Source organism: Nelusetta ayraudi, unplaced genomic scaffold (genome assembly GCF_046127955.1).
Source record: "Nelusetta ayraudi isolate G7.1 ecotype Tasmania unplaced genomic scaffold, CSIRO-AGI_Nayr_v1 ptg000033l, whole genome shotgun sequence".
Taxonomy (NCBI): Eukaryota; Metazoa; Chordata; class Actinopteri; order Tetraodontiformes; family Monacanthidae; genus Nelusetta; species Nelusetta ayraudi.
Genome location: NW_027466083.1, coordinates 3,047,501 through 3,073,273, shown reverse-complemented (window position 1 = coordinate 3,073,273; position 25,773 = coordinate 3,047,501). Strand labels below are relative to the sequence as shown.

The 25,773-nt window shown below is 41.6% G+C and overlaps 1 protein-coding gene across 10 annotated transcripts in view; it reads right to left on the bottom strand.

Moving 5' to 3' along the window:
* The window catches only part of LOC142891767 (uncharacterized), a 74,702-nt gene that overhangs the window by 6,474 nt on the left and 42,455 nt on the right, over nucleotides 1-25,773 (bottom strand). For 5 of the 10 annotated variants that reach the window (XM_076031567.1, XM_076031572.1, XM_076031568.1 and 2 more), the window contains 6 exons: nucleotides 13,464-13,825; nucleotides 11,387-11,584; nucleotides 9,810-9,924; nucleotides 7,645-7,695; nucleotides 6,608-6,855; nucleotides 1,923-1,982 (listed from right to left, as the gene is read on the bottom strand). In XM_076031567.1, coding sequence (XP_075887682.1) covers nucleotides 1,923-1,982; nucleotides 6,608-6,855; nucleotides 7,645-7,695; nucleotides 9,810-9,924; nucleotides 11,387-11,584; nucleotides 13,464-13,825 — 1,034 coding nt within the window. Of the gene's footprint in view, nucleotides 1-1,922; nucleotides 1,983-6,607; nucleotides 6,856-7,644; nucleotides 7,696-9,809; nucleotides 9,925-11,386; nucleotides 11,585-13,463; nucleotides 13,826-20,181; nucleotides 22,099-25,773 lie in introns of those variants that run through there. The other 5 variants (XM_076031576.1, XM_076031570.1, XM_076031574.1 and 2 more) reach the window with 5 other exon arrangements.

The following is a 25,773-nucleotide window of genomic DNA, read 5'->3' as shown; positions in this document are numbered from 1 at the left end:
CACTGGATGAGAACATGGCACTGTAGGGAAGGGTTGGGGAAATTATGCAACAGCGTTACTGTGACTCAAAACTGTGGGTGCAGCTAATAAGAGAGATTGGAAAAGGAAACGTCAGTGAATAAAGAAAGAGACTGAGTAACAACAGAGAGCTTCCACAAACAACATTACCCAGAATTGATCAAACACAGGACAAACGCTGGACAAGGAGACAAAGCACATGCAGGACAATACCCAACAGGACACTCAGTGATTCTGTTCTTGCTTGCTGTTCTTTGAAAAGACTCAAGTGCACATGGCTAACAGATCAGTAACGTAAGAACAGTAGAGTAAAGCTGCAGCTCGAGTTTACATCCTGTGTTTTTGCCCACCTGTTCAGTCAGTACTGATATAAAAAAAAAAATATATATATATATATATACATATATATATATATATATATATATGTATATATATATATATACATATATATAAAAATATATATATATATATATATACATATATATATATATATATAAAAATATATATATATATATTTAGGAAAAACACCCTTTTTGAGAACACACTTTATGCTTTGAATGGAATATTGGAAGAGATGGGCTCAGTGTTTTTTTTTTATTTTAGTTTAACTGGCATTTGTATTTTAAAAAATATTGAATTTATAAGCAAGTTGGAAATAAAATTTACAACAAAAACAGTGAAAATAAGTTACAGAAAGCAAAACTGAACAATAAGCCAACATATATTTCATAAGTAACAGCAAAGCAACCTAAAAACTTGTTTTAAAGCTAAGTTAATGTCTCTCATCTGTAGCTCGCGGGCTTGTAGTTCATCAGTTTTACCACAAACACAGAATGTCCGTCCGTCCATCTGTCTGTCTGTCGAGACACCACGCGGTACACTCCTCTCGGTCGCTCTGTCTCAGTGTCTTTGATGAAAATGGCCGTGATGACGCAGGTGGCACCAGCACAAGAATGACTCACTGAGCAGTTAGCACAAATATACTTGTCACGTGAGCACGCAGAGCAGCATAGCAGCTCTCTCAGTGCAAACCTCCTGATTAATGTCAGAACACCTGCAGTCTTGTGATTCATCATGTTCTCTCTTTTGTTTTTTTTTATTTATTTTTTTGTTTTAAGGAGGAATGCGTCTATTGGTAGAACCATAAAGGTTTCCAGGGTGTTAATGCAGACCTGCATTACTGAGTATAGAAATACTGGATATTAAGGTTAAGTCACTATGTTTTTAGAGTACATTAAAAAATGATACGTTTAAAATCCCCCCAGGTTTATTTGATGTAATAGAGTTACATTTATACCCCTTCTTGATATTTTTTGCACCACACACTGGTCTGACATTTGGCAAAACCGAATGCAAATCTATGTATGTGGGAATGATTTCTGGAAGTTTTGCTTATGTAAACTGCAAGTTTACACAGTAAATAACTGCAATGATTTTTTTTTTTTGGGAGATAAAGAGAAATCAAAATAAATTCTTATGTTCCAGTAATATTACCATTTGTGTAACTGTCACAGTCTTGGCTTTGTGTGCTTAAAGAGGCACTTTGTGGTATTTTTACCTCACATTTATAGTTTTGATATCACTTCAATGTTTCACCAACTGGTAACAGAGGAGACGGCATCCCTGACATTAGACAATGTAACCTCGGTCGTTCTCTGCATCTTGTGCAGGCGTCTTTGTTCTCTGAAGGAATGAAAGCTCAATCATTGACTGTAAATATTAAGATTTTGCTCACCTGTTGTTGTCATAAAGAAAAAAAACAAAATTATTTCACATTGACTTTAACAGCTCTAAGAAACCAGGGTGTTGGTCCTGGGTGGACGGATGTCGGATGGGCGATGCATGTGGTGAGAGAAGGTAGGAGGATGCCCTTGTGTGTGAGGATGCACACGGCGGGGACTCACTTTGGCTTTGGCGGCAAGGGTGGAGGGGTCTGATGCCTTGCTGTTCTGGGTGGAGGAGACCTGGGGAGACAAGCACCCCGCTGGTCAATAAAACCTCCGACCAACCACACGCCTACACATGATGAGGGCGGAGGAGCAGGTGGAAGTGAGGGGAGGGGGCTTGGCGAGGGGTCAAACAGAGGGCATGGAGGGGCTGGGTGTGTGCGCTGGGCCAATGGGACAAGTGGATGGGTGAGTGCAGTCAATTAAAAGGAAAGTAAAGGGTATGGAGGTGAAACACCACTATGCAGTAAGAAGGAGGAAATGAATACTTTGTTCTACTTAAACAATTGTCAGAAACACATATGGGCAACTGCTGCGTCAAACTGATCACTGTGACTCTTCAGATGGTAGTGAGATGAGGCAGGTGCAGCACTGCTGATTACATACAATTGCTGTGTCTCAATTCAGGCTCTGCACCCTTCAGACCGAGTGTCCTCCGTCTGAAGGAAGCGTTCTTCGAGTACCCAGCCTAGAAGGACGGACCAAACCCCTCCTCCATGGTAACCACACGGGACGGTCTAGCCTTCGGCGTATTTCCTCGTTTCGACACTGCCGTTCCCTCCTGCTGGCCAACCCCGGAAGTGACATTTTTATAGTATCAAGCTAACCATTGGTTGGCCATCCAACGATGCCATTGGATGATCAAATAAGAAAAATCCTACGTTAAAAACTGATACTTTATGTGAAACTTCAATATTTAAATTTATATGTTGTGTCTTTACCAGTACATGCCGCTAATTTCAGCTGACTTCCCAGGATCCTACGATGCTTTGCAGCAGCCGCAAAGCATCATGGGATACCCAAGTACGCGAAGGATAGTAGCGGTGCATCCTTGGAATCGGCTAAAACGAGTGCGTATTTCCGAGTACGCATTTTGAGCGTCTTAAGCACCCTTGGGAATTGGGACAAGCCTTCGCGCAGTGCTATGACGCAACTTCCTTTCAAAATGCGTACTTCAAGGATGCAGACCCTGAATTGAGACACAGCAAATGACTCGGGCTGCTTTCACCCCCAAAACACCCTGTTAACCCTTCACAGAATATCCTGAATGCCAAGTGGACTCATCTTGTTCATTCTCTGTGGAGAACAGGAGAACTAGCCAGGCAGCACTCAATGGGTACTGGGTGGCAACTTGATGGACAAATTAAGTTTAGGTGAGTTTGCAAAACAACAACTTCATCTCAGCTAGATACAAATGAGGTTCATCCAGCAAAACACAGGTTGAACAAGGAGGTGCTGGGACAAATATTACACAAGTTTCAGTGACTTCTTTGCAAATTTCTCACCCAACATGTTGTCAGAACTACAACCAGGGCTGCACTGTGCAGTTGCAAAAGTTTGCAGTTTGAAATGAACTTACAATGTTGAGATGCACAAACACAGTGCAGTAGATCAACTGTCAATGCATCCATCCAATCATAGTAATTTGCTATTTACTCCATCATTCCACCTGGAAGACATTTATCTTGAGCATGTGGAAGGAATGGTTTCTGACTAGCCCACACTTGATTAGCTTCATTGCTTCATCGAGCTCCGCCCACATGAGAACTGCTTCACCGGTCCAGGGTGTCATCTCTGGTACGACGTGTCCTTTAGAGGACTGCGCAGGTGTCGAACTTCAACCACAGAAGAGCCAAGCGGTAGATGATAAACCAAATTTTTGTTGGTCACTCTGCAGACGCCACACAACAAACTACAACTGTTACGTTAATGTTGAGTTAACTGCTGAAGCCCTTACATCGTGCACTCCACTGGTCACCATCCCACCCAAACCCACAACTACGACAACCTCTTGCAGCACAACCCAGTCTGCTTTCTTCACAGAGCTATCTTTGTTGTGAATGCAGCCATGCCACAGAGCGAATGAGTGCTATCTTATTAAACTTTGTTTGATGTGAGTGGCAACAGCAATTTCATATATGAACACGTGAACAAGATGAATACAAAACAGTTACAACAACAGTAGCTTGAAAACAAGAGATAACATGCGAGCGCCACTGTTTCTGCTGCGGTTTTCTGATAAGTCCATATCCTGAATACTGAGGATGAAAAGTTGTTAGACTAATAAGCCCTTGTTAAAAAAAAAAAAAAAAAGACAATGGATATCTTTATCAGGCAAGACTGAATGAGTCAGTGCCACTTATTGTGATGCAGCACAATAAGTGGCACTCCACTCGCCTGTGCGAGTGGAGTGGCTTTGGTCTGACAGGCTGACGAAAAGGAGCAGGAGCCTGTCTTTGAACTGGAAGGAAGACGACATGGTAACAGCAGTACAAGACAGTGCGCCTCTGTCCGTGTTTGGAAATAATGTTCACAAAGGCTTTCTAGTGACGCCAGCAACCAGACATTGGCCATTGTTTCGGTTTAGCGGAAATTTGACGTCAAGCCGGAGAGTGAGTGTCGGCTCTCCCTCCACACTGATGCACATTTAATTGGCCGTGTGATGTTGGCTAAATGGTAGACGTTGTGGAAATGACAAGTCTCTGTTAATATGGGCACCACCTAATGGTGACAGCAGGCATGCTGTTTCACGGTGAAGGGAAGACAGGGGGTGGCATTTGTGCAAGGCAACATGTCCTGGGAGCTCTGGTTCATGGACAGTGGGGTTGTGTTCCAGCCTGCACTGTGGTGTGAAAGATCAACTTGAATTTAATGGGAAATGGGGTGATGTGAGCAAGCAAGAAATATGGAAATTAATCGAGCGTCATTGAGCAACCTTAATGTGCAGTCAGGAGTTCGTGACAACGAGACCGGTAGGAGGTTTATGGAATGATGTAGCAAAGAAAAGGATCACGCAAAAGATTGTAGGATAAAAACATAGAAGTTGAAGTGTACAATATTCTAGAATGTGCCAAATATATTATAAGATATAATCATTTGATATTATCACATTTTAATATAATGTTCACTTTATCTAAAAGAGAAGGGAAGTTAAGAAAAAAAAAATGTAAGGATGTCAAGTCGCGGTAAATTTTTGTTGTGTTGTTTTACAGTTTTATTGTCTGTGTTGTGTGATGAAATTCAGCCTCAGTGTCCGTTAAACTTAGACAAACTGAGTGAAGAGATCTAATGACAAGTTTGGATGTAATTTTTACTGTGCTTAGGAATGTCACGATAGTCGGCGTATTGAACACATGTCAATATCAATGACTTCATGTACAAACCATTCACATGATTTGGACCTTGAGGGGAGAGTAAAGATGAAAATAATATTTTCAGCCATTTCTCAGCATGTGTCACAACAGATGGTGGGGGGGCTCTGAGGAATTACACAACAGGTGTTACCCCACAGAGCCGAGGAGACAAAGTTCACATCGTCATTGTTCAAGGACAAACAATAGACAATCTGGCCTGATAAAGCAGAGAGGAGGCAACAGAGAGTGAAGGACGAAGCCATAAAATGTTGTTTCATTAGCAAGCAACAAACTGAGGGAAGAGAGAAGGCTGAGGTTGATATTGTACGGGGTTGGACCTTGCTAGTATATGGAGTGCTATTATCATTATATTCAATTGGACCTGAATGTTATTATGGATATTCACAGTCATTTTCATTTGAACCGTATAATCATCATTATGTTATCCTCTCCTTTTTTTTCCAATTCGATTTTTCTAAAAACCCTTCCACCCAACACTTGATAATTTCAGGCAATAACCTTTGCGGAAATAATCTTTTGAGATACCAAACAGTCTTTTAACATTTTTAAGATCTCATGTCAAATTAAAAGCCCCCCATCAGTCACAATGATTCATGAAATTGGCTAGGTTAAACCACGTTTTGCTGGTTGCTGGTGGGACTTGGTCAGATCAGGAGAGTTAAAGGCATCTTTTCTCCTGCTCTTTGAAAACATGGCAAAATGACTGTGGTGTGTCTGTTGCCAGGTCAATTAAGCTGAGTGAATGAATCGTTGCTGGACTAATTTATTTGCTATTTTAGTTGTGAACCTTAAATAAAAAAAAAAATCCAAAATTGCTTTATTAACCAAATGAAATCTTAAGGAAGGTGGCTCTACTTGTTAAACCAACCAATATTAGATTTTAGAGAAGCTTTTGAACTGAATCCACCCACAATGGAGTCAAGTGACATGATTATTTATTACCTTGAACTATATGTGTGGCTGCAACAATGAAATCCATGCTCTTTTCTGCAGCAGTCTGGTTTAATATACGACTGCTTATTTCCCGCCTGTACACTGCTGCCCTCACATATTGTTCAGTGTTCAATCGGCCCTGCAAAGTAAAGATTTCACTTAAGTTGTTTAGAGACTAAGAAAGTCCAATTCTGAGTTCTGATTCATTATAATAGGATTATCGTGGGACTAATGACATTCTTTTCAATTATTTGTTAATAGCCAATGGTTACATAGAGGTCTCATGTTTTTTTTTTGCGTTACTTAAGTCAGAATACCAAAATGAAATTCATGCTTGATGAAAAATGGCTGATTGGCAGTGACGCAGCGCAGCAGTGTGAACCCACTGCAGAGGCGGCGGCTGAGGAAGAGAGTGTTATTATTACTGTGTTGAGCACAAAGCTCTGCATTCAATTTAGAATCCAAACATGCCAAATCACCTGCTGATGCAGAAAAATGGTCGAGCAGTATTTGGGTCATCTTGACAGCATTTTCTCTCAGTGCGGTCAGCCTCACCTTTCCTCCACCGGGCTGGTACTTGATGTTGTCGATGGAGCCGATCTTGGAGCGCACGTTCTTCAGGTCGGGAGTGGGGGCGTTGATGGAGCGAGAGTTTCTCGGAGCGCGGGGCACTGGGGGTTTCTTCTCCAGCGGGGTCTGCTTGGGAACTGGGGGTTTGGTGATGACGCGGCGGCGATGTGAGGCCTCACCGTTGGTCGAAGCAGCTGGAGTGGCGGGTGTGGTGCTGGAGATGGGTCGACGGGCTGGAGGGAGAAGGAGGCATGTGTACGGTTACTATTATTTAAGAACTTTTTCATTTGACACACTTCGGGGACTCATAACAGAGTACACGGGTAATGTGAAGATGCTCATGGTGATCCACTAAGACATGATATACTCCTGAGACAGGACGAGTCGACGCAAGATTTTAATGGCTACTTTTTTACTATGGTACAAGATGAATAACATTACGTTGATTGCTCCCTGTGGACTTTGTATGGATTAAGCCGTAACTTAATAATAGTCGCACATGAGTCACTTCAGATGAAGTCATTTTTACTGCCATTTCAGAAAGGCGCCAGCATTCACTGTTCACTGCTGAACACAATAAAAATTGGTTTCTCAGATTGAGCAGGTTTGTGAATAGAATGTTGGTGCTCACCCTGAAACAGAAATGCAGACCAACACCTACACTCGTTAGACATGTGAGGACACTGTAAGCAGTGTTAGGCAGGTTATCAGTATTACATACTTATATGAAAATAGTACAGGTTTTATTCTTGTTCAATGTGTATAAGGTGGACATTCTAGGGACAGAAGTGCTGCTTTGGGCTCAATATTGTCTTACAATGAACCCTGTTAAAAGTCAAAGCTCTATGCAGTTGAGTTGTATGGGTGTTTATTATCAGTAGGAGCATCAAAACGTAGAAATATCAGTCTAGTCTACAACCTTTATTTTACCATTGTGGCATTTAGATTTCCAGGAAACAATATTAAATGACATCATCAGCAAACAATCTTCTCTCAACCCCAACCCAAGCACTCTCTCTCACCTGTAGTTTTGGGTTTCTTGGGCTCCCCTGTTTTGTTGTCAGTCTTGTTCACTACAAATACAAAACATGCACCCACATTAAAACAAACAAGCACCCGGACGCGGTGACATCAAATGGTCAGTTTGTGTTTTCCTACAGGACTACAGTCTGAAATGTTGCAACCGTGTGTTCATTTCTTTCCAAAATGAACAAAAGCAAGTTTTTTTCAATGAAAAGCAAAACTTGCCTTGTTTGCTTTTCTTAGGTTTACTGCAATTCCACAGTTAGTTTCTAAGATGCAGGTCTCATCTCAGGCTTATCCAGCCCTAAACCAAACTACTGATTTCATGAAACACTCGGATCCTGATTTACTGTCAAACAGGCGAAATTGCACATGTTCCAATTAACGCGTTTCACTTATTGAATATGCAGATACGGGCATACAATTTTTGGAGAAGATGCAAATGGATTACTCAGTGCACACAATGTGATTTACCAAAGCTGAAACTGATTGTGTCCCTTATTTTTGACTCATTATTTTGCACCCTTGAAAAGTAGACATTAGCTTTGTGTAAAACACTGGCTGGCCACATAGAGGCCAACTGATGCTGACTGGGTTGCAGACACGGGACCAAAGCCATCAGCCTGGATACATCTCTGACTAGCGCCGACTCGATGGCCCGAGTACAGAAAAAATACTCAACAGTGACCTCAAAGTCGAGGAACTCTGAAATGGTCTTCCTCTAAAACATGAGCCGGTTTTATATTGAACTATGTTGTTCAAATAGCACCACTTCAAGCAAAACCTATAATATAACCTATAACCTATAATTATAAACTATAATACAATAAGTGAATTATTTGAACAGAAATTGTATCATTTATGTACGAAGTAAAACAGATATCTATGTACAAATATATAGAGTAAAAGTAAAAAAAGTTGTCAGAAAAATAAATACTAGTAAAGTATACTTGAAAAATCTGGTTAAGTACAGTAACAAAGTATTTGTGCTTCATTACTTCCCACCTCTGGCTTTGACTATAGTTTGAACACATTTGTAGGAGCAACTTCTGAAGCTTCTGAATATCCGACAACTTGATTAAGTTCTTCCAACGCTCTGCTGTAACTGAAAAGCTACGTGTGTTAGCAAGTGATCAGCAAACACTGTAGCAGGAGATTTAACACACCACCACTCTGATACCAATGACAGGACTGCGGAGGCCTTTTGATGTTGACGGCTGCACGTCTGTCATTCTGACTGGATGCAGCGCTGCCATCATGGAACATGGCCACGGGTCAAACTGTCAAAGGGGCGGGTGGAGCAAAGTACACTCATGCACGCAAAGTGAAACCTGCACTGGCAGCACCTAACAGCCGCGGCTGCAAAGTGGCTGAATGAATCACGTTCTCCTGGGGCGCCGAGCCCAAGTACGCACAAAAAAAAAGGGGAGCGTCTGTTTGACTAACGCCGCGCAGACGTGAGTCATGGCTCCTCGCTCGGAGAGGTGAGATAGTGTTTGTGATGCCGAGATAAAAATATCAGCCTGGTGTTTGCAACAGGCAGCGCTGGAAAAGGATTAAGTGAAGCATATGGAAGCAACTCAGCCAGCCTATTGCCTGGAGTGGGACCACTGAATCATCTCTCGGGATCAGCTCTCCTGTTGCAGAGGTTATGGCCGGCGCCGGCGCCGTCAGCACTCAGGAGCAGGCTGACCGAAGAGACTGTCTAACACAGGGGTGGGCAAACTTCTTGACTGGTGGGCCACAATGGGTTCTAAATTTTGAAGGAGGGGCCGAAGCAGCAGCAGATGGATGGAGTGTTTTGGTGACCCACCTCAGGAAAAAATATATTATGGGATGTGCAGAAAATGTTTGCTTTAATGCCAATTGAAAATGAACCATAGCAAAGTTACAACAAATAAGTGTCTTTGAAGCCCCACCACATTTAGCTCCTTATTAAAATGACTCGTAAAGCACTGAAAAAATAGATGAAATGCAGCTATTTTATGACTTTCGCACTATTAACATAATTTCACATTAAAAGGTTTAACGGGCTGCATATGGCCCCCGGGCCATAGTTTGCCCATGCCTGGCCTGACAGCAGCGTATTTCAGGATGACAGTGAGGCAGGAGTGATGACAGTCAGTGACCTTGAAACCTCAAGAGTGTAACCGTGCGCACGTACCAGCAGTTTTACCTGCAGCAGTCGCAGAGGAGTCGTTCTTATTGGTTGTTGCACGGGGTGTGGGTGTGGCCTTTGGCACAGGTGGGCGTTTATCAGCGGCTCCGTTCTCTGGAGTCTAGAAGCCACAGCAGAGAGGAGAGAGTGTTGAGCGTTCCTGACGCTCTGTGGATACGGCGTGTGTCAGCGAGCCCCCGTGAACATCAGGTGTTGTTCACATCACGTGTTGTTTTTTTTCTGCATTGTGAGTAGGCAGTCATACAGACATGACGTGAGCGGAGGGGAAAAAAAATAATAAATGAACAGCGGTGCAGACAGATGGATGGTGGGCAGGAGAGGAGAAGTGGGCCCAGGATCTTAGAAGAAAACATGAATGGACAATATAAAAGAGACTGATGAGGATTGTGAAATCAAAAAACACTCATAAAAATAAATAAATAAATGAATAAAGAACAAACAGTGGACTGGTTTTGTTTTTGTGTAAATAGGAGTCATTTGTCTACAACTAGAATTGGATTGAGTCAAAAAGTTTTAAAAGAGAGAAGAAAGGAAGAATCCTACTTCTAAGCTGTTATCAGCAAGAACGTTTATCTTCTCCCCCAGGGATCAAATACTCCACCTTTTCTTCAGGACAAAAGAGAACATTCCACAATGTAAGAAAAAATAAATCCTTTAGCAGGATTTAGTAAAAAAAAAAAAAAAATTTTTTCATTTTGCAACAACTTTTAACAGGCATGACACAGTTTATTTGAACACTTTAAAGTCTTCTTTTCTTGTCTGTCTCACCCTGTGCACCTATTTTGCACTTTGGTTGCCATGTGACCACGTTGACATTACTATGTAAGCACACCCCAATGGGTCACCTAAAAAGATTGGATGTAAGCAGGCAGTCTGCCCATTATCATTGTGGTGGCGAATCTATTAGTTGTGCAGTCATTTAATGGCAAAGCCCACATTAAAATGTTGCACAGTGCAACACGTGTTACATCAAGACTGCTCCTGAGGTAACGTTTGACAGGTTTGGTGACGGTACTTCTCTTGTCACACAGAAGATGATCACGACTGCTACGTTTTGACGCAACTCAGGCTGAATTCACACAGGATGTGAATACATGTGTGAGTTGCACCTCCCTGCCTCTGGACTGCCTCATCTCAACCACCTAGTCAGCTTAACCAAGCTCAACACTAGAGATGAAGAAGGTCAGTCTCGACACTTCTAGAACATCCTGCTTCGTGTCCCTCCAGTCTCTTTCTGCAGTCCATTATTAGGTGGGTGTAACTAGTGTCTCTCATGGGTGCGAGTCCAAAGGACGATGGAATACAAAGGCACACCACAGTTTGCACAGTAGATCAACAGCACTTCCTTCTTAAATTCACCATTGGATTGATTTGGAAAACAACCATGTGAGCACCTTTCAGTGCAAAATGTAAATGTGTAACGTAAAAAACGAAACAACACAGCAAAAAAATCCAAAGCATGCTGGGATGCAGATGGTGGTGCCCGAGTTCCTGTAGATTCATTCATTCAGTCTTTGGAATGCATGATGAAATGTGTCTGTCCGCTAATGGAGCATACTTACCTTGGCAGCCTTGGCGGAGCCAGTTGCCATTGGTGGCCGCTTGGCGGCAGTGGGTGTGGTTGCCTTGGGCACTGGACTCTTTTTATTGGAAGTAGCTGTAGTGGGGGAAGGACGTTTGGCTGATGTGGCCTCATCGTTGGTGGAGAGGGTGGATGGGCGAGATTTGGCTGAGTTTGATTTAGTTGGACCTGAGTCCGGCTGGTGTTGATGGAATTAAGATACCACAGCACAAATAAAAAAGACCCCAAACACACACACACACACACACACACGGACAGAGGAAAAGGAAAGAAAGAAAAAGGACGACGGATAGAGAAAAAAAGGGCAATCACTGATTGCAGCGGCGGCAGTGAAATGGCAGCACAGCCAGCAAATGCATGGCATCGTAAAATTAATCGAAAATGAAATTAGCAGTTTATAGCCACATTGGAGAGCTCATGGGCAGTACATCATGAAATAAGCCTTGAACTGGATGAGATAAGCAGCAGCCAAACGCAGCAAATTATATGGAAAATCACTTTTCAGATATCGGATGCCTTTGTTCAGCAAAAAAACACAACCACACAACTCAAGAATCGCATGAAATATAGTGTTTAGCTTAGGTAGCTTTGTGTGACGGCTGTTGGCGGGAGCCTAATATTAACTAATAATAATATTAACTAATGATAATATTAACTAATAATAACATTAACTAATAATAATGATCTCTGGCAACGGATATTTTACACTTACTCACTTACACAGTTTGAAAAAGGACCAGTAGAAAATATTGTCATGCTTTTGTGTGTGAGAACAACATGCGTCATATAATAATATATTATAAATAATAATATATTATAAATAATAATAATAATAATAATAATATTATCATTATCATTATTATTATTATTATCATTATTATTATTATTATTATGCATAAAATTGCTCAAACAAAAAGGTTGTCTGAGATTCTAATTGACCAAGAGGAAGATTTTATCAAAGTCAAATTCAGGTCTTCATGCAGTGAAGTGTCATTTTTATTGAATAACAATAAAACTGTTTTACGACATTTTGTAATATCAAATCACAGGAAAAACACATAAAATTGTATTTTCATATTATTTTTTCTTTCTTTTTTTTTTTTTTACCTTTTTGTGTCTTTCCTTAATTTCTTATCAAGAAAATCTTTGTCAAGAGGCTGAAAGGAAATGCAACGACCAAGAAAAGCTTTACTTTATTTACTTTATTACTTTATCTCTTATTTTCCTTGTTGTAGGCTTTTTGCTCTTTTACAGCCCATCTTTTAATATTTCTCCTATGCCCGTACTAGTGATATTTTGTAACATTTTAAACAATCTGCAGGCTAGTTAGTTAGCCAGCTAGCTAGTTTGCTGGTCATCCTCATATGATTCAGTGTTGGAGTTTATAAGTGACCATAAATGTTGCTTTACATGGAGTTGGAGAACTGGAAGTTGTGCTTTTTCATCTCAATTACTAACAAGTTAAAAATCCAAGCATTTTTTTCTTGAGCACTACAAGCTAGCCTGCTAGTCTTTGTTGCAACTTCAGTAGAAGCACGATGAAACACAACATTTCTTCTTGTTTAATGATATTTCCGGTGAATAATAATTGGTTATTTCAAAGCCATTCATGTCTTTTTCATGTATTTCATGCTAATAATAAATGTTGGAACAAACATACTCCAGACTCACTATTAGAAACTAGATTGTTTCTCCTGACAACCTGTTAAATGGGACAACAGACAGTCATCTAAGACCAAGAATTAAACACACACATACGGACAAACGCACACACACAATCGCGAGCCACACTGAATGTGGAGGAGGATGCGAGTCTTGTGGAAAGCCAAATTATCCGCGAGTATCTGTGTGTGTGTGTGTGTGTGTGTGTGTGTGTGTGTGTGTGTCTCGCTCAAGGAGACCAAGGCAGGTTGTTGTCGCACAGACTGGCGACGTTGCAGCTCACCACTGTGACCTGTGACCTGTGACCGGCTGACTCGGTGCTCACCGGACACGCTGCCACATTGTGTCCGCACGCAGGCAGCGTGTTAGTGTGTGCATGAGACTGTGAGACTCACCTTGTTCTTGCTGTCGGGGCTCGGCAGGGTCTTGCCACCGTTGCCTGTCGGAGACTTGGCAGTGCCCTTGCCACCTTTCTCCTCTTTCTTCTCGGCGGGCTTCTTCTCCTCCTCGTTCTTCCCGTCTTTGTTTGTCTTCTCGGGCTTATCCACTTTGGATGCCTTCTCCGCGGCCTTGTTGTTCATCTCCACGTTCATCTTCTCGCTCTTGTCATTGTCTTTGATGATCTTCTCAGACTTCTGGTTCTTGTCTGGACCGTTGTCCTCCTTGCGCTGCTCGTCGTAGTCTTTCTTGTCAGGGGTGTCCATCTTGTTGGACATGATGTCTGTCTTCTCCTGCTTCTGCTTGTTGTCAGGTTTCACTGTCGAAAGAAACAGAGTCACGGTTAGTGTCGGTGTCTGGCCACATGTTTCAAAGGCTGAAAATCATTTTTACAAGACAGAGACGTCTTCCGACAAAGACGCACGGAGAAAAGAATGTATGACAAGCAATGTATGATTCATTTTTGTTAATCAATTTGTTTTTTTTAATTTATAACAATGTCAAGTCAAGTCATGAACTTCTGAGGAAGATGGAAGCTACCGTTTAAACATTTTAAGGTACGAAAATAACATCTTAAAAACAGTCACGAGTCTGTTATAAAAAGAAAAATGCTGTCAATCAAATATATCTTGTGAAGACACAGTGAACCTCGTTCAGTTAATGCTACGTCAAGTCAATTTTAATTTGTGTTTAAATACTGTATAACCATAACATAACACTTTATTAGTACACACTTTCAGCCATGAGAAATGCTGTTTCTTTGTGAGAAAACCGTAACCCTAATCCACCATTAGTGAAGTATGCATACAAAGGCAGTAAATAAATAAATAATACCTGTGATTTCAAAACAAATAGCACACTGTGAGTAACTCTGTTTATATATCACTTATTAGTGCGTCTTAATGTTGGAACGATGATTACTATTATTGATGACGATGATATAAAATATTTACAAACGCTTGTACTTACGTTTTACCAAAATGTTTTAAATAACTTAGTATTTACTACTATTAGGCAGTAAAACATAAGGAAAGTATCCATTGGTGCATCAGAAATGTAAGTTTTTGCACTATTATTTTATGTAGTCATCAGCCAAGTTCCCTGCGTGTCAGTACACGCAACATAGGAATAATGTATGTTGTTAATTACATACAAAACATGCAAAGCTTTAAATCTGCAGAAGAAAAGAGGCTGTGGTGGATCATTGTAAAATGTGTGCGTAGCTGCACAGAGTTGGCGCATTTTTATTGCTAATGCTTTATGGAAAAAACAATAATAACATGCAATAACTGAGTCATACGTTAGATTCATTTTCATCATCATAATTGTTGTGATTTTATCATAATTAGCATTTGAATTCTGGATTTACGACAGTCGTTTTAGGAGGACACGGCAACAGAGACCTTTAAAAACCTAATTAGTTTGTCCTTGGGACAAATTCAAAGGATTGTCTGCAGCTCCAGTCCCTGGAAGTCTTGTTAACAACCCCTGAAACCACGGCTGTCAACATTCCATCCGAGCGGGATGTTTTGGGAGGCAACATATAAAAGAGATGTTTGCTTTTACCTTCTGTGACAGAGACTTTCAAAATGACCGAGACACTTCAGTGTCTAACGTCCAATGATTTTCTCCTGTGTTTTAAACCTTGCGTCTCATGTTCTACAGTGGTGGTGAAAACGTCCGTCCGTGTACCTGACCAAGTTGGTCAAACTCGGTGGACGAGGTCACACCTGATGATTGATTATCAGTGATTGTTGATGAAATCTTACTCATCTATATCACCAGCATACAACAGTGTTTCCAGTTGGATTTCAAAATCTATCAGCTTCAACTGAGCTGCCCTTAAAAGTCCAAGAAGACAGAAAAATGGATAGCGTCGATGGTTTTCTTTTGTCATTTATTCATTTTTCATCTTGTATCACTTTAAAGGAACAGCAAAGAACGACACTGAAGGCTTCCTCGGAGGAAAAGTAATGCCCCCTCCGCACCCCCCGACCTTATTTATAACTGGCTTTGCCAAGAGTTCCAGGGTTCACAAATAAGTAAATGTAAAAAAGACAGTGAACTGACCATTTAAATGTGATGGTTGATTGAGGGGTCAGAGAGATGTGTGCATACACAAACGAATCCAGAGGATTTAAGGAACGTCTCAGTGGGATGCCAGGTTAGAGATGATTAGAGCAAAACAAAATGTATGGTGTTGTTAATCAGTGAACATCTATTACCAGTGAAATGCATCTACATGCACTTAAGAGATCTATGCGTCAACGTGAATCACACAATTTAAATTTTCCATCCACACAATGTTTTACAAGAAACATTGAGGTTAAGACCTGAGGCTGAGATATCGAGGACTGTGAATGCATTAATGTATTAAAAGTAAATGATTGATTTTCTCTCACCACTCAGTGTCCCTATAACTAGAAGCAAAGGCCTCATCAATTTGTGCCAAAAAAACAAAGTAGAAGTAAGGAAGTCATCAAATATGTTTCAAGGTCAACTTTAAAAACTAGTGTCATTTCACTATGTGTCATTTTCGCTGGAAAAAACATCCAGAGACATCCATCACCCACACAGGTTGCAACAAGGCCGAAGTGGCTTCCAGTGCTAATGTTGCCAACAGCTGATTCATTGGATGTTATGATAGGTTTGAGAGACAGAGGGAGGGAGGGAGAGCGAGAGAGAGAAATCTGGAGTGAGAGAGCGAGTGAGCAGGAGGTATGACAGTGCAACAGAAGCAGTTGGTGCAGAAACAGACAGGGGCTCTTTGTTGCCACCAAGACATCTCTTATGCAACCGTGACAGTGGACAGCACTGCGCTGCTCTAACCCCACCTCACCTCCCCCTGAGACTCAGTTTGCTATCCAACACGTTGTCCCATGAAACAATTCAATTCTCTATTCAGTCCAGCAGACCCACAAACGCGGCTCCCCGCACACTCAACTCATTCGGTCACACCCGTGCATTTCTCTTCGTGGGAGTCGCAGTTCACCCAGCTGTAATTGAAGTCACTTCCTGCCTTGCAACGCTAGGCGTTGGTGCAAACTCGTGGCTCGCTGCAGCGGTTTCACAAAGCCTCTCGGTGACGGACGCTGGTTCTGTGAATTTTAATCCCCTTCACTCTGAGACTCCTCGCTGGGTTGTTTCCCCTGGGACACTGGCGTTAACGAAGAAAGCGCAGCAAAATATACTAAATATAATACAATCGGCGACAAAACGAGGTCGAGAGTGAACGCTGCTCGTGAAAACTTGTGTCTAGCAAAAAGTAGTTCTCCCATGTTAAATCAATGTCGGCTGCACAGTGCCACATTCGGCTCCTCTGCCCAACTCAATACAGCAAATGCTCCATGAAAATACATAAAATCAGTTTATAATCATGACCTTAAATCAAGAACATTTTGGATTTTTCCAGGGCTTCCATGCGTCTCATTGTTGCCATCAACATAAATGGACCTTCGGATTGTTACCGTCAACATCCACACACACACACAAGCAAACACATTTGATTGAACATAAAGTCACGTAGTATTTTAAATTGTTCAGAGGTAATGCAGTTAAATGACCATCATTCAAAGTCTAACAGGTACAATTTGTAACCTGGAGATAAATTCCCTTTTGATTTCGGTGTATAGAGAAAAAATAGGTAACTCATTTAATAATGCTAATAATAATAATAAAATTTAAACTGCTGCACCCTGATGCAAACCTGCATTGTCTCTGCTGCATAGACTAAAATTAGTTGTTGTTGTTGTTGTTGTTTTATTGAACTGTTCCCATTTTCAGCACCAGCAATGTGATTCATCCAACATGACGCTGCTGGCTGAGAGCAAAGCAGATCCATCTAATACCACGCTACAATACACAGCTACTGGCGGCCAGCTGCGTCTGGTGCAAATGTGTGTGTGTGCGTGTGTGTGTGTGTGTGTGTGTGTGTGTGTGTGTGTGTGTGTGTGTGTGTGTGTGTGTGTGTGTGTGCGCGCAAGCGCCATGTTATCAGGGCATGACTAACATTCACAGACATGGAGCGGGTGCACTGCAAGGATATTTTACCTCAGGCAAACGACTTAGCACACACACACACACACAAACACAAATTCAGTTGAGTCAAACATTGACCTAACGCTGACTTACTAGCATTGGAGCCATCGCTGCTGACGCACGGGATAATCAATACACAGACTACCAGTGCAAGAGGTGTCAGACAATCGCTCTGTGTGTACCGAGTCTTAAATGTACAGTGTGGAATGTTTTTGGTAAATATAAAGAATGATGTATCATCACCATCTCATATCACCTACTGAATCAACAGATAACAGCCTGACTCTGCATGGCACCATGTACACACACACATACTTAGGCGTAGTATGTTGAGCAATAGACCTTTAACAAAGCTCTTTTAAGCCTTAACACTGTTTGAGTTTCTTATTCAGTCAAGTTGCAAGGATCCCACTTGCCTTTCTCCTTCTTTCAGCTGAATTCTTCTCCGTGTGTGTGTTTCTGTGAGATTGTTTGTGTGTACATGTGTGCATGTATGTGTGTGTGTATTGTGCAGCTGTGATCTATTTTGGTGATAAATGACAAAAACCCTGCAGACTTGTCTGCTGCCGGTGTTTCTGTGTGGGTGCGGGCCTTCAAAATCTGTAAAATCGGCCTCAGCTGAAGCTCTCACATGCACAGACAAGGCAGTGTGCACGCATGACACACGCGCACACACTAGAACGCTAGAAATAGCTGCTCTATATTTGAATAAGTACAGTTAGAGTCAATGTCTAATCAATGTCCCACCCTTTCTCTGTTGACTGCAGTCTGAATCGCAGGCTAGATAGGTTGATGAAACAGAGAATCATACACTTTGATCAGTGAATACAAAAGGCAAATGTTCTGGATGATTCTTCTATTAACGTTGAGAGCCAAATGAATGAATCAAAGACATCAATAAACCAAATCACAATTAATTTTAAAATCAAATTGAGGTGGGTCCTACCATAATCCTCTTCCAAATCCCTTGACACACATTTTGTTTCCCATTTCTGCTCTCGCAATCAAATTTGTTTTGCCTAAACACCTTTTAACATTTATGGAATCTAACAAACAAATGCGTGCATAGCATTGTGCATGTGTGCAATACTATACACAAGCCATAAATAACTTGGAAATAAAAACAAACAAAACCCTTGGAGGTTAGCGATTTAAATTTCAACAAGCAAAGCATTTGAAAAAACACATAGAGAACTGTTCCAGGGAAACATGCTCACTGCTAACCGTTCCTCTGAGGACATGCACGAGTTGTGGGTGTCAGGATGGTAGTTGTGACATTAAGGTCCGATAACGATACAACTTATATGCCTTCATTACCAACACTCCTCGGATTGGCATGTGCAAAACACGCTTACTCTTCATCTCAGCTCATTAGCTTAATGAATCACTGACTTAAATGAGCACAGACTGTTCATCACTTCATTTTCTGCTGCACTGAGCGAGGAAAGAGGTAGGGGTAATGACGAGATTCTACCCACCAAAACAGAGGCAAAGCTTTGAATGCCATTGATTGTACAAAACTACATAAAAGCACATTACTCCAAGTGCATCCTACTTAAGGTGGCGAAAAGTAACGAAGTCGCCCTGAAATATCACTTTTAAAACAAAACTTTATAGCTGTTCCTAAAATAAGCTACTTTCCCGAAAAGTCATTTTATAAATACAATGTTTGTGTTCATCTGTGTATATATACTGTGATGGACTGCAGTATATATGACAGTACACAACAGGTAGGATAAAAGCAAAATCAACGGGTTCAGTTCAATCATGTTAATATTTTGATGCTGTCTCTATTGTCAAGCTGAGGGTAACATCATGCCATTCTATTATTTGCAAAAACATTCATAAACTTCAGAAATGTTATACTGACACAAGAGATGGCAGTATTCCATCCATCCATTATCCATCCATCCATCCATCCATCACCACTTCCCCAGCATTCTAGGTAATGGGGGGTGCTTGAGTCCATTCCAGTTCTTTCAGGGCAATGGCGGGGTTACATCGTGGACAACACACCATTTGGTCGCACACAAAGCAAGCCACATAGTGCCACATAGTGAGACAAACAACCATCTGCACTCAGAGATAACTGACAGTTTGCCTAATGTGCAGGCCAGTGACAGGCGAGTCAAACCTGCAACCTTTTTGCTGTGACACAGCAATGCTAACCGCTGCACCACCATGTCGCCCAGTATTGCCGTCTATCCTTGCCAGTAGCAACAGGCATGACTAAGCAAATGGACGCTGAAAGGGACTTTGCACAATAATTGCACGTGATTTAATTTTTTTTTAAAGTCCTGCATACACTTTCCATTTGTGTCTGTGGTCCTCTATTAAAGAATTCATAGCCAATTCTAAGGCCATCGGAGCAAATGTTCCTGTAATTACATCATCATTACATCATATTCTGATTTAAGGTATTTCTCCAAACAACATATCCTCAGCTGGCCTGAAGTCATTAATGTAAATTATTTTACATATGCCAGGATAATGTAAGAAATCAACAGGTTAATAAATATTGTCTAAATTGGTGGAAAAACAAAGTTGGGAAAATGATATGAAACTTCTGTGGCTGCACTCTGGATAATCACTTCACTGATAACCCAATCCAATAGATGCACGAGACAATAGTCTTACCAGCAAAGTTTAGTGTACTATCTCGAGTGCTGTTCACAGATGCTCCGAAAGGGGGTGGAACGGGAAGTAAGAGGTTGGTCTCGCAGCTCCCATGATGCCTCTTGGGAGGTGGGGACGAGGGCAGCACAGGTGATGTCATTAAAGGAGACGACATGAGCGTTGCCATCGTAGCTGCAGCGTCTGTGCCCTCGGTGACGGTGAGGGAACGACGGACCGCCGCATGCGGGTAGGACGCCCTGGGTGGGCAGGCTATTCCGACAAGAGCAAAATCGGGCATGTTGGGTGTAAGCGAGGAGCCCACCATACCAGTGGGATAAGCTCCACCCATTATTGTTGGAACAGACAGATGCGAACAGTCTGACATGGCCCGTCGTACCGTAGTCCGCTGTGGCAGGTCACTGCTTGGGCGTGTTTTTGTCTCTCTGTTGGAGTTGGCACTGGCCCCCACTGTTGCATCTCTGACACAACCTGCATCCCATGGCTGTTCGTGTCGCGTAAACCCACCAGTTGTGTCTCTGCTGGGTGGGAAACATGGGCCTGTCTTTCTGTTTTTGCTTAGGTTTTCCCCTCCAACCTCACGCTCTCCATTGTCGGCTACAGCGACACCTGGTGGTAAACCCGCGTGTGGTCCTGCAGTCAGGTAAGCAGCGGGACAAGCAGTGACAGTGGCTTTCACTAGTCCTTGTTTCTCCGAAGGCAGCTGGAGAATTGGATTTCCTGGAAGTATTTTCTCTGGGTTTTCCTTTGAACTCGTGAGTAGTTCCCTCGAAGGGGGCTTGCTTGATTTGATCTCATCCTCTCTATGGCCTGAACCAGTTCTGAGCATTCCAGGGAAAAAAGAGCCCACTGCATCTTTTTCCACATCCTGGGTCATCATTCGAGACTCCTGGATGTAAAGTCCATGCTTGATACCTGAATGGTTTTCTTGCATCTTCTTGTTTTCTGGCTTTAGTTGAGAGCCAATATCGGATCTGGGCTTATGGTCTGGTGTAATATTTGGAAAGCATCTGCCAGGTGAGATTGATGGCGAAGGTAATGAGGAAGGAGGGGAAGAGCGAGAGGACAGGGGGCTGCTCGGGCTTTGTCCGGCACTGCCCAGTACTATCCCTGCCCCAGCCACAACAGTTCCATCTTCCCTCGGCCTACCTGCCCCAAATCCATCATCTTCAACCTTCAATAACGGCATCCTGAAGCCCATAGAAGCTGGTGCCTCAGCCATCACACCAGGCAACGTCCCCTCGGTCTGACTGCATGCTAATTTTACCTCATCATCCAGCAGGCTTTTTCTGGATCCAGCCACTGGCATCTGGCCATGGCATGGCCGCTCGCCGTGCAGGTCGGGAGCTGGACTTGAGGTGGATAGTGCAGGTGATCCCAGTGCCCCAGGGACGCTGGCTCCAGGGAGAGTAGTCTGGGGTTTGTTTTGCTGCTGCTGTTGCCCAGTGGAAGGTTGTCCGAAGCTGTTGCCTGTGCTGATGATGCCAGGCTGCTGCCAGGGGGAGCCAGACAGGAAGGACATTCTCTTGCTCTTTTTCCGTCCTGGGCTCTTTCTCTTGTTGGGCACTTTACTATTTTCTCAAATTACCTCCTCAATTTCCCTGTACTTTTACCTTCAACCGTCCGCCTTCTGTCCTGACTCCAGCTCTTTAACCTCTCCACTGGAAGCAGTTCCTCTCTTGTCCAGGAGGCAGAAATATCTTCAGTATCCAAAGTGTTGGGAGCTCAGAAAGTGAAAAAAAAAAAAACAGTGCATCCTATCCTCTTCTAAAGTGGTGCTGCAGAGTTGTGTGAGCGTCACGGAACCGATGTTGTGTGGCTTGCATGTGTCTGTGTGAAATGCATGTGCATAAATAAAGGTGAGGTAGAAAGCAGTGAGGCTGTGGTTGTCTGCTCGCCACAGCTTCTTGCCGAGCACTGCACGGATCGGCTGTGGGGCTAAATTGCACCTTGCTCTCTCTCTCTCTCTCTCTCTCCCTCTCTCCCCCTCGCTCTCTGTTTTTCTTTCTCTCTCCCCTTGACATCACACAGTCACATGATAGCCTAGAATATGTCCTTATTTGCTGGAGCACAATTTCAGCATCCAACCGCTAGCGACAAGCGTGTGCATATGATGGCGCAGACGCACACACGCACGCACGAACGCACGCGCACACACACATAGACAGACACAGATGCACGCACACATGCACACGCACGCACACACGTCTAGTTGCAAGCATGTATCCACACGCAGCTCTGTGGCTGTCACAATTACTCAGCTGCCATATGACAGCCAGTGTTCAACATGTGAATACTGGCTGCTCCACAGGGTGAGAGACACGAGCAGAGCTTAGTGAGACATCACTGAGATAGCACTCATCCTGACTAGACTCTGACTGGTTTCATATATATATATATATATATATATATATATATATATACATATATATATATATATGTATATATATATACACATATATATATATATTTTTTTTTTACTTTGATGTCACAAGATGCATGTGCAGGAAAACTATGATTTTCCCCCCATGATATTTTCTTTCTTTTTGAAACCTATTCCTTCTTGTACTTGATTATTACAATTTCACTGGAGTGCAGCATCAGCCAAGCAGAAGAATTTACTGTGCTGATAACCTAACTTTCAAGTGGCCTTTTTAAAACAATGGTTTGTTTGGCAATTTATGTACACAAATACTCATTTAAACTGCTTGGAAACACCGAATGAATGTGCTTGTACATACATCTTGGTATGAAAAATGTCTTAACAAGTGAGGCAAATCCAAAAGGAAGGCAAATAATATTTTTAATGAAGCATTAATTTATTAATGGAGTCACACCAGCGAAGAAAATGCATCGTTTGCAGAACATGATGCAGTTTATCCTTGAAGCTGCAGTCATATGTGTAAGCTTAAGCTGATGGCTTACTGCTACAGCAGATAATTATTCAATTAAATTAATTTAATTACAAGCTTTTTGGCTGTTAAGATCTTTGACTGCAGTGGTGGTCATAGATTGTGAGTCTATTGGTTAAATTCCAAACAACTCAGGTACACAGCTCAGGAATACAGCTCTCTTCAACGCAGCAATTTAAAGATAATTTATCGTAATCAATTTATTTTTGTTTCATTTCGGTCTCATTTACTAACACTTCAGCTTCTGCTTTTGTCAGTGTTGTCTCAGAAGAATACAATGAAACACTTAAATACTGAAATGAATGTCTGTGACTGTGACAGTGCCTACACACTTTGCTAGTGGAAAAAATACGCACTTCTGTGTACGGCAAATTAAACAACAGAATATTTTTACAAGATTGGTTGCGTGTCAGGATTTTCAAAAAAAAAGATTCTAGTTGTCCAAAACTGTCTTTAATATAATCTTGGACAAGCCAAAAGCTTTCCAATATCCTTCGCCCAATGACTCTTCAGAGTCAACAATGGCATATTAAAGTAATTAGGTTTGACTAATGTGCCTGGTTGTATAACCGACAATTGCTAGTCAGATGGTATTCCGTTGGTAAATAGATAATTCCCAGATTTAAACATTGCACTGAGCTGTACAGTCAAGTGTAGATTTTTACCATTCAAACAGCTCAACTTCAATTCCACAACTACTTTACTTACTACTGTAAACCATAATGCTGCGCAAAGGAGGCTTAAATCGAATTGAAAATGTGCTACTGTGTGTCTTTACTGTCAAGTCCTGATTCTTTTTGTTGTAGATTGACTTTAAAAAAAGAAAAGAACTGAAGTCCTAATTCTCATCTTAAACATCTCCCATGTGACTCTTTTGTTTAGTTGCAACAAGCAATTAGGGACCAATCAGAGACCTTTAAGAGGACAGGGGCAGGGGATATGGCCAGGGTTTAATTGTGACAAAAATAGAAAGCTTCATGAAGCTTGTAAACAACAGTGGCTGCAATGTCGATGCTGCAACAGCAGCAGTTTTATCAGAACGTGACTAGTTCTTCATTCAATGCAGAGATGCAGACGCTGGTTTGGGTGGTGGAATAGTAAGTGAACAAACATCACAGTTCTTGTGCAGGTACAACATGGTCAACTGGCTGAAGAAATCCAAATTTTCTTCATAGAATATAATATACTAACCATTTGCCTGAACAACTTGACCTGGACATGTGAATTATAAACAGCAGTATTGGAAAATGTATTCTATTGGCACTCTAGGCTGTAGAAAAATAGTATTTCCACAACATCTATGAAATATTGTATTCTGGGCACAACAAGAACAACCTGGCAGCTCCTTGCTTTTAGACGAGGCTGTTTTCTGAGTAACCTTTGACATGCTGTGCTGCATTAATATATTCAACTGGATGTGAAACGCTTAAATGACTTCAAGGGGAGCACAATCTGGATTCAGTGCTCTCTCTTTACAGAATCTCTGGGGCTGGTCCTCAAAGACCACGGTCGGGTTTAAAAGAGGATAATACACTGACAAGAGCTGCGGCGGGTTACAACATTTAAAAGACCTAAAAGAGCAAACAGTGTATGAACTGCACTTATACAGGTCCATTGAAAATAACCACATGAAAGAAGCATTTTAAGTGAAGAAAAAATATTTTTTAAATGGAGGAATGTGCCAAACTCATGTAAAAATGAACCGACAGGTTTTTATCTTTATGACTTGATACATTTTTGACATTAATCTTTTTATTTCCCCACCAAGAAAAGGACCCATCATATACCTGCACATAAATCCCAGTCTCCTCCTCCTAATGGTAAACATTAGTCTCGATATTTCCATAGGATTGTCAGATGTCTCTCAAGTGACTCCATCCATCGACAATGCAGCTTTGACCTGAGAAGCCACTCTAGTTATTTGTACTGTGAAAATGTAATTTCTCTATTATTTCCCCCTCTCCCTTTCTGACTACAGCACCATTAATCTAATTCTAATCTAATTGTTGTACCTCACTCCATTTAAATTGGGACCACCATAGAAAGAGTCCCTGGCCAGAGGGAAAGAAATACAATTGCTTTAAGAACCAAAACTGGATGAATTGTAAAAAAAAAAATAAACAATTTAAAATTTACAATATTGCCAGTGAAACAGTAAAAAAAATAAATTAAACCATTAGACAAAAAACTACATCAATAGTGGAAATTTAACAACAGAACCATAGTGGTTGAGTGTCCTCCTTAAGACCTTAAGAGAAGGCATCCAATGTCAAACTGAACATGCAAATCTATTCGCTGTGGAAACAGCCAAAGAACGCGCAATTAGGGATCACATGACTGTGTTTTTTTTTTTTTTTTTTTTTTTAAAAAGGCCTCTATCTTTTTTCTATTCTTATCATTTTTGGCTGTACCTGGTGCAAAGGAACCTTTAAATACAAGTCATTTATACTTCATACATTAGAATGAAAAAGTCGGCTAAACAACTACAACATACCAACAGCATTTTGCTTGGTGCTTGTCAACTGATAAACTCTCATAGATGATGGCATAGATGATGACATCAAGTTCACAATAACAGCATTTGCCAAACCAAACCGCAATCAAACTGAAGCACACTACTGATACAATGGACATAATGATGTGACAGACAGAGTGGCGGCCAAAATGATGAGACAGCTGACAA